Genomic DNA, 10,680 nt, shown 5'->3' on the forward strand with positions numbered 1-10,680 from the left:
ATGAATGATGAAATTGCTTATAAAAATATTTCGTGTAAAGTTTGAGAATAACTCCACTAGGAGAGTTTGATCTGGAACATTCTAAGGGCATGTTTGGTTAAATGGTTTTACCTTTTTCCCTTTATCCTTGAGCTCGTCCATCTTGTTCTGGAGACGGAACTTCTTCTCGTTAAGGAAGGATACGTTGAGCTCCTTGGCGGAGTATCCTCGCGCCAGGTTGCGGCGCACGTAGATGTCGTAGTCGCGTACGATGCGCGCCACTATGTCCGACGTCGATACGCCTGACAAAGTAGAAACATCGATACAATTTTAATTAAATATCCATTGTAATTTTATAAAAATACACAACTTAATATGCGATAACTTTATAAAAGGCGAGGGTTATTCACTTTTGAAACTTTTGTAGTATGTATTCGATTTATTAGGAAGCGAAGAATTATTTACTTAATTTATGGATTGGTTCTTTACATTTAAGCTGATTGATTAAGATACTATGTAGCTGAAATATGAAATGTAATTCTTATGTTAAAAGTATGACTATATTATAAGACTGACCTTCCGTCCTCTCTGTGGCGACGAACATGTCCTTTGCCTTGATCATAGCGTATGTATCCTCACAGTCCTCCGTCGTGTAGGGGATGTCGTCGTGCGCCACGAAGTCGATCTTGTGCTTCTCCAGGAACTCCTCGTCGTATTCCCACGGCGCGTCTCTAACCACCTGGGAAACATTTCAATAAATTCTAATAGTGTTGCCAGAGATTACAAACGTTCTTTCGTAAGATAGTAGGGAAGTACCCGATATTTCTAGATAAAGTACAGACAAATATTTTTTCAAATGAAAAATGTTTCTTAATAATTAGAAGTAAGCATTGTAGAGATCTTTCACGAGACGTGAAGTGCTGCATAGGCAAACGGCAGCGACCTAGATAAAGCAGGGCGTGGGTGTCGAGAGGGTTCTAACAATGCAGCCCGCTACGAACGCGAACCTACGCTATTTCTTACAAAATCGACGATCCGCATTCTGGCTTCGCTCACTGAAGTGCATTTTAATTATGCAGAGTTTCGTTATGTTGGAGTCTAAATATTTTGAACATTTGTTACAAGTTGATTGTGGTTTTTTATAAAGAAACTAGATTTATACCTTATGGTAAAAACATTAGCGAAAAAGTTTTTTAGCAAGGATAAAATACTATACTATTATGCTTTCTGCAACTTATTCATATGAAGGCAGTATTTGCTATCCAACTACTAATGTGTACAGTTAGCACTATCTTTTAAGGAGCGTAAAAAAAATTGTAAAAAGTTCAGTTAGTGGAAATAAGTGTCACTCACAAACTGTCATGTGAAAACTGGTTAAGCTGTTAGCAACTTATCGTTAATTATAAAGTAAATAACCTACATACCTAGTATTTTTAATTTAGGTTAGTCTTATACTTACGAGTCTTTTCAGAATAAGTGACAAATTCTACATACATAGTACATTTATATGGCACAGAACATCCATATAGTACATCTACTCGAAATAGTCTTTGATAGTTAGAGAAAAATAAACATTTACTTAAAAAGCCTTTATATATTTTCGTAAGATTTTTAATCGTATTGTGTTAATTTCAAGTCAATATCAAAAACTTTATCGTATTTTTTCTTCTAGAACATTACATCAGGCACATCATCTTAGCTTGTCATTGACCATTATTTAGTGAGATAGAGCAAATTGATACGCGCGCAACTCCATACATCACACACCACATAACAATTTTAATTAATACTTGTACCGGTTATTTTCCATTACAACTAGTAATTTAATGACATCATTTTACAAAAGAAGGGAACTAAAATTACACAGATAATTTTTGATGTAGAATAATTTAATTTTAATGGTTTTATAAAACAATTGCATAATTTACTGACGACTAAAGATAATATATTTTTATTTAATTAACGTTAAGTAATAATGAAAAAACATCGGGATTGATAATTAACTATGCTTTAATTGTGTAGTTTTTTTGTGGCAATAAAAATTCTATTCTTTTATTTATTTAATTCTTGGTAGATAAATTAAATCCATAATAAGTGTGCGGTAAATCCACGAATCAAAGGTTACTTTTTATAAAATGAATGTTTTTCCCTTTATTTCTACGTAATATCCTTATTTCTCATTTAGTTAATTAATAGTGATTAAAAACGTGTTTTTTATTGGGTACAGTAATTAAAGCTTAAACACTGCAATTGTTCATCATCCGTAAAAACATTGACAACGAAAATTTTATTTATTTGATGCTAGAAATAACCAAGATGGAAGTCCTTTCGAAAGTCTAAATTTAAATTTAATCTACTTATTTACATTAGGGTGAAAAAGTATGGGGGAATTAAAATAGAAACCGTCAAGTAATTTTGTTGCTAAGCAACAAATCGAAACTGATTTAGTTTGGCTACGATATCAAATAGTTTTTTTTTGAAGAATAAAACATAATTGCAATCAGGCATAGAATTAAATCTCTGACCTTATCTAAGTCAACGTGAAAATTTATCACTTGTGTGTATATTAGCATCACTACTGATAAGATAAGGATACTAGACACAAAATAGTTCTTAAACACTTTAAAATAGGGTTGAAATTACCTCATCAACGTATCTGCAATGCCGGACCGCTTCGTACCTCTCGTCCTCCGTCATCACGGTGCGTCCCTTGCGGCTATGTGTCAGGTTGTCGTTGCATACTGCAATTAAGATTTTAAATTTATAACAACCTTAGTTCATCTCTTCCATAAACAAGACAATGTCTTGAAAAATCTATATTTAAACAAGTAAAAAAACGTGAAAAAGCTTTCCCTTGTCAATCAGATACATTTTAGTCTTACAGGGAAAGGATGAAGTCTGATTTGTAGCATTTAAGTAATGAAGTAAAAGCATTTCATTTGCATCATTGAAAAAATCTCGTACTTGGCACGTTTCCCGTACAAACAGAATCCGTTTTTAAATAACGTACGTAAGTTTCTTATCTTTATAATGATATAAGAAACTGTTTTTAAACACGTTAAAACCTCGACAAATAATAATTCTTAGATATTACAACGGTATCTTTGAATAATTATTATCTAAATACGTCATTAACTTTGCGCTTAAGCCAAATATCGAACTTGAAATCATCAATCAATAATGGCCTTGTTATTCGCACTTGGCCTAATGAATATTGGCTGGGACATCGGAGTAGGGCAGTCATTAAATCTAGCCTCAATGTGTCACGCGTTACTTTATCACAATCGAAGCTACATTATTGCCACAAAAGTGATAACACCAATTATATTGTACGTAATTAAAGCTTCAAGATATCTTTGTATCGCAAGATAAAACTCGTACGAGGAACGTCGACCAATCAAAGAAGCCATTACGTTCCACGGTTGCATTTTCAATTCATTACGAAATGTTCGGAATCCACTGATAAGTAAATATTTGTTGGTAGTTGTGTTTATTATTGTATCTATAGTGGCAACATGAGTGTTATTCATCCGTTCTTTAATTTCTTTTGGTATTACTAGCGGATAGCGGACATACGACATTCCAAACAGTGCTTTGGCCTGTACTTAGTAGTTCCCGTTGTAGAAGTTGAATATGATAGTGGTGCTATGGTGTTCCGGTTTCTTACTAAATCGATTATACGAGTGCAATTAACAAAATAAATTGAGTACTGTAAAACATTATAGAAATATTAGTCATTCACATCATGTACTTTTGTTTAGGAAAAATACGCTTCAGATTTGGCGATGATTGAAATCTCTAACGGTGTTTATAAACATTGCTCTACATTTGTTTAAATATAATTTGGCAATATTTACATAATTGTACCACTACAGTATTGCCAGCATTTAGTCTGAAGACAAATTGCGTAGTGCAAGCAATGCAGCATTCGAGCACAATCGATATCCTTCGCAGTGCAGTCCTGCCGTCCTTATCTAACTCGGTTGTGTAATATTTTCTTTTAAAAGTTAACTAACTAACGGATTGGATGAATCATTGTTTGTATGACAATTCCTTGTACTCTCCGGAATATGAGATCACCGTTCATTGTGTTATTTCCGAATGACGTTGCTCACCAGTCTATCGGGATGACTAGAAGTGACGTCTTTAAAAACTACATCTAACAGTATCTAGTTTTATCTTCATATTGCAATAAGAAGTTTCAGTTCCAGCAAAGCAGTATTGCCGTTGCTGATAATCAAATGCAGATCTGATTCAATACTGTCATGATGACAGTAAGTACTTTTAATAATTTCGATCGATTAGTTTAGCGGTCCCGGAATACGCATTTAATTAAAGTTTAGCTTACGATGTCCGCAATTTTCTTCTTAGTACATTAGCAATGTATAAGATAATTGTCGTAATATTTATTAAGTAATTGGTTGAAGCTTTGGCAGCAGTAACGATATTATTGCGATACGATCAGCCCGCCAGCCAACTCTATCGGAATTCCTCTGTTCAATACTGTGACGTTTGACATGCTCTACATAATGACATCACAAGGACATTTTACACGTAGGCGAAATGTTTACAAAACAATGTGCTAAGTTTCAAATATTGTTAGTCAGGCCTTTTTACACGTTTTAACCAAATTCCTATTCAAATGGTATACCGGTACTATTGGCAAAACATTCTACCAAAACGAAGTGCGTTGTGGTTTGTAATAGCGTGTTTTCTACAAACATTGGCACACGCTGACTAATTATATAAAAAGGTATGAACAACTCACCTCCGACTATGAGATATACATTGGGGAAGACGCTCTTGGCCTGCTGTAGCTGCCTTGCGTGTCCTTGGTGGAACATGTCGTAGATGCCATCGGAGTAGACGCGCACACGGCGCGGTGCAGTGCCGGCGAGGGCGGCGGCGCGCGGGATACGTCCGTACGCGCACCGCTCACGTTCAGCTACCGCCATAGCATCCGTGCTAAACGGCGCCGCTAGCCGCAACGACTGCACAATAAAACAAATAACACGTTATAAATTATAACAGCTAAAAATATGCCTACACCTCTATAATATAGGATATATCGTTAGAATACAGGATATGTCGTACAGAAAATATCGTTCAAATCAACACTTTAATTTTCAAATGTGATCAAGTTTAGATTTTAACTCTACTGTTTGTCAGCAACAAACAAATAATCTTTTTTATAACACAAGAACGGCCAAATGATACCAACAAGGTTAACATTAGTATCTAAAATATGGGTACTTTTGAACATAAGGGATCGAAATGGGTATCAGACGTCTAATTTGGGTGTGGGTATATCCAAATGCCATTTTGCTGTTTACAGAATCAAAGAGTGTATGACTAATACATATTGACATAGCTGATTACGTTTGTAAACAATTTTATTTTGAAGCTCTTTTGAATCCTTAAAATGGAGATATATATATAGGAGTGATTTTATCGCCTGATGATACACAAACACAGATATTCGCAGGCAGTGAATTTTATCTCGATAGTTGGCGAATATGCACATTTACGGAAAACATTTAACAATAAGTTGATATTCCCCGAAAAAATACAACAAAACAGTTTTACATCCTATTAATTAATTATATTGATAAGCAATTTCTTATAAAAAAAAATATTTGTCTTAAAAACAATGTGATTAAAAGTAATTAAGTATTAAATACAAACGAGGACAAAACTTTAATTTTAACCAATAGATATAATTTAATTTCTTATCAAAAGCAAGAGGATAAAGCATTTGAAATATCCCTTTTATAGCAAATAATTTTAGTAAGCACCTAAACGTTTAAATCAATAATTTAATCTAACGCAGATTTGGAAACGAGATCCGTTGAATACTGAACAAGTAATATTTAGTTTTAAACATGATCAGTGGGTGGCAAAGGTTTTGTTGCGATTGTGTTTATCTGCTAGTGGCGTGATGTGCCATTAGTGGCCAGTCGACAATATCTGCTGGGCGTGAGGCGACGGCCGAGCGTGACCGGTCTCATCCCTTATCATTTAATTGCCGGCACTTGCGATGTTGTGACTGAGTCGCTATTTATAGCAGCATGCGTAAACTTGCACTCAAAACACGTGTCAATAATAAAATGTTTACATAAAAAAGTTAAAACATGTTTTTTTTATTATCCTGGATTATCTTAAGGGACACATAGACGTATTGCTGTCAACATTTAATAAGTAAGGTACTAGTTTTCTAGCTTGCGATTGTCCTTTAATGAATATCGATTTTCCATCATAATGCTGATATGGTTATTTAATTCGACGAATAATTTATGTGCTCAGTCATTTTTCATGTTCTTCAAATGCAACGAAGTACGAGAAAAAGATAAAACAAATATTTTGTGCATCAAAAACGCATAAATGTCATAAGTCTGACTTAAAACCCAATAGATTTTCCGGAGACAGGCCATTGTATCAATTTTAAACTACGTTAATAGCAAATATAATAAAAAAACTAGTGAACTACGTTATCCAATTTGGCTATACATTTTTTACAATGAGATCAACAAACCAAAACGATTCACAAAAAAAATTAAGTATCGAATAATTATAGTTCCACTGTTCAATGATATACCTCATTTATCTAAACAAGTCCAAACTACTAAATTAGTTTTAAATGTGACAGTGTAGGAATAAAGCCTGCTATACACTTTCAGTTTAATCCGCACAGTTCGAACTGTGGTCTCAATACTGAAAGTGTGTAGAGGGCTTTAGTCTAGTAATTGCAACGTAATATAGCAAATATGTGATCGAAATTATAAACATGTCTGCAAGATCAGCGGATTTATATGAAATTACCGTCACTAGTCACGTACGTAGAAAGGCCCGAGGTCACAGAATCGGGAAGTGCCAATGAAAAAAAAAACTTTTACTGTAGATATTAAAAACAGATTTGAACATTTAGCAGATCTATCATAAAACTTTATCATGACGTCAACAATATATTAAATACGTTTTAATTAAGAAAAATATTTAATGTTATAAATTCTATACAGGCCTTTTCTCCATATAACACTATATTTATAATGCAATTATTTTTTAAATCAAGTAAAATAATAATTATGTCCCTAAATATTTATAACATCACTAACTCCCTTCGTGATCATAGGTCATGAACTTTAGAACATTACTTAACATTGACATAGTTACATGTAACAGATATAAAAGACATAAAAACTCGAATTAAGATATCTTCTTTCCAACATTAGGAATCTAGTACAGAATATCATTAACTTCAATGACAAAAAAGATTAATTGTATATACAAAGTTACACTTAATAGGGTACCCATTCGATTGTATAAACTCAATAGAAACATCATCACCAGATAAAGGTTCCCACTGAGAGGCTCGGAGCCTACCCTACTCATAGAAAGAACATAAAATAAGCTAAGCTAGAGAAACTTGATAATTGATAAGAAATTAATGCGAAAATTTAGGTGAATGGATGAATGCTTGGAGTTTATAGCCTAAACTGCTAAACGGACCACCAGGAAAATTTTAATAAATATAGAGTATACTCTGGAAGAACACATAGGCTACTTAGTTTCGTTTTTTCTTTAATTCAACGCGGACAAGTTGCGAAAGCTAGTATTAACAGATTTTAACTGAAGAATATGCATTACTGTTACATGGTTACAAAAGAAACGGTAAAACGTCGTGCAAATCTCGTCGATGGTGAATGAGAAGCGATGCTGATGAGATGTATTGATATGAATGTATCACGGCCATCTTTTGAAGCAACAATACTGAAAGAATGGCCGCCGTCATTTCAATATAATGAATAAACCACGATGTAACGGTATTGTTTAATGCTATCCTGCTGGCATAGGAACATAAAAGTAACATTTTAGTCTATTCTTGTAGGTTGGAATAAGTAAAATTCGGTTACAGTTTTACGAAGATTTTATTTGTTTGACGAGTGTGATATATTTAAAATTTAAATCCAGTCAACTAACCACTAAATGTAATAGGTTAATTATCATGTAATTAACACTGCGGGTAGGTTGGCTTCAGATATATCATTGAATTTCTTCGCCGATATGTGGAAGTTGCATGACGATATTTTCTTTCACCGTAAGAACGTCGGGTAAATATTGTACATATGAAATTCGAAAATCACATTGGTACATGGCGGGATTCGAAACAAAGACCTGTAGATTACAAGTCAACTGCTTAAACCCTTGAGCCAGCGATGCTCGATAGGTGAATGAATTAAAGAAAATAATTGAAAAGAAACAAAACACTGTAATTGCATAACCAGTCGACGTAAAATAAAACAACTTTACAAATTATCCTTTGGGCAGGGGACTGGAGTCCAAAGTAGGGTGGTATCCTGATGGACCACCAGACCCCTGATGAGGCAATATATAATATTTCATGTGTAGTACAAAAATATGAACGTTAGAATAGCTGCGGGAGGGACAGTGGTGCGGACGTACCGTCTCTACTATTGGTGTTGCGACATCGTCCGCTGACCACGCGACAAATTCGTGACAATGACATATTTAATGAGTATATATAGCATGATTTTTTTTATATCACGAATAAATTACGATAATCTCGTTTAAAATGGTTCTGGTTTTTCTAGATTCAAAATGACTTAAATTTTTTTAAGCGTTCATTAATATTTAGTTAAAATAATTGAATATTAAAATAATTTCTCGTCAACTACTGATTAATTTTTTCATTAAAAAATATGGTGTACCTAACCGAACGGTTAAATGGCAAACTGAAATACAAGTAACAAGATGCCCTTTACATTAAACCTACTCTAAACCGGTAAAAGGAACGGAGAAAGTTGTTAACACCAGTTTCGTAGTAAAGTTTTCTGCAAATTAAATTTATCAAGATATCGGTAAATCACTAGCTTTAAATAGACAAACAACGACTTTTAAGTACAATAATATTGATAACGATTAAGTGTACAGAAAATGTACTTTTTCTTGTGAAAGTTAATATATAAGATATTACTAATAAATATATCGATTTATTACTGTCCCATCTTAATCCCCGTTAGATATTACTCGGAAAAATCACAATCGATTTATCGAAGAAATTCAGATTTTGTGGAAAGTTTTTTTTTTAATTTACGTATAGAGTAAGTATCTCTAGAATAGTGTGTAACGCTATTTTACAATAGCTGTGTACTACTTTACAATACTTGGTACGTTACCAATAGGAAATGTTTATAGCATCGATAAGATGTAATTAAAAATGCTGTTTTCTCATATCTGAGCGATTGTTTCCACTGAAATTACGACTTGCTACGTCCCTGTTATTGCCGCGATAAGATTTATGCTTACCACCAACAAGAAATCTATATAAATTTAACTTCTTGAAACGTATAATCAAACTATTTTGTAAACAAAAACAACTTATTTAGACACTACGTTATCAGTGAAAACAAGAATAACATAAAAATCAATTTCACAGCAATGTTTTAAGTACAAATCTTCATAAAGGCAATCATTTTACTAAAATATTACAGAGTTCTACAACTGAAATCAATGCTCTTGACCTATGTTTTTGACCTGACATCTTTTTTGTTCACATAAATCATTGACGTCAACAACAATTACTATGAACGTCAAACATTAATTCACAGTTAAAATAAGAATATACATTGACGATGTTTTTAATAATGCCAGATATAATAAGAGTCCTATTGCCCGTTAAATAACACTTAGTTAACGATTTTCTACAATTGTACGAATCTGTAGTCTTTTAGAAATCCCTTTTATTAATTAGAAGCAGAAAAAAATACATCTCATGCACTTACATTTCACGTCTATGTTCGTGTCTGAAAGTCAAATAAATTAACATAGATTACCCTCACCTACTTTACTTTGTACAAGTTACACAACTCTAGTGATATAGTGAACTGTACTGTGTCAATCTGCCGTCTTTGGGAAGTCCGTGACGTCACACTTGCAACGGGATTTCTATATTTTTAACACCAATAGAAATACCGTTTTATCCACATACACGATTTTACTGAATAACATTTTGTTATCAATCGTTTAATATTAAACTACCACAACTTATAATAATTTACAGGAAGGAACATAAAAAAAATACGGGACTTCTGTTCGGAAATAACCACATTAATTCCCCTAGCGTACATAACTTCTGCAACTGATTTAATCTACATACCGCATGATTTGCACACAGTAAGTAATGACGTAAAAACCACAACCGATTTCAAAGGTCGCCCCTCACTGTTGCCTTCAAGTTTTTTAAAATATTGTTTAAAAGTTTAAGTAAAAAATCCGTAGTTACATCACAGTATTGTGATTCATATAGAATCAAAAAATATATATTTTCATACTCTACGTTTACACGATGTTTAAAACATTCACTACGTAGTGATACTACATTTTTAAAAGATAAGATGGTTTTATTTTCAAATTTCCTTTATCGAACTTAACCCTGATTATTTGCCGGCATCGCAACTCCGTATCAGCTGTGCGGGTCAAGAACCGAACTCGAGAATCCGGTTCAATTAAATCCAAACAGTCACTCGCCAAAATGTACAAGTACATTATAATAATACAATGAGATGAGTAAAGCATTCATCTTCTCCTAAGTTACACCAGCATACAATTTGGTGCTGTACTTCTTAAAGTTTTGTAAGCATGAGATTATAGAAGAAGCTTTCGCCCGCGACTTCGTCCGCATGG

The 10,680-nt window shown here is 33.4% G+C and overlaps 1 protein-coding gene across 1 annotated transcript in view; it reads right to left on the reverse strand.

Annotated features, from left to right (window-relative positions):
* Nucleotides 1–10,680, reverse strand: part of LOC106110997 (choline-phosphate cytidylyltransferase B-like) — a 21,049-nt gene that overhangs the window by 3,332 nt on the left and 7,037 nt on the right. Inside the window, exons 2-5 of the mRNA XM_013292966.1 lie at nt 4,748–4,970; nt 2,623–2,720; nt 556–718; nt 90–281 (exon numbers count right to left, since the gene is read on the reverse strand). Coding sequence (XP_013148420.1) covers nt 90–281; nt 556–718; nt 2,623–2,720; nt 4,748–4,970 — 676 coding nt within the window. The remainder of the gene's footprint in view (nt 1–89; nt 282–555; nt 719–2,622; nt 2,721–4,747; nt 4,971–10,680) is intronic.

Source organism: Papilio polytes, unplaced genomic scaffold (genome assembly GCF_000836215.1).
Source record: "Papilio polytes unplaced genomic scaffold, Ppol_1.0 DF824180.1, whole genome shotgun sequence".
Taxonomy (NCBI): Eukaryota; Metazoa; Arthropoda; class Insecta; order Lepidoptera; family Papilionidae; genus Papilio; species Papilio polytes.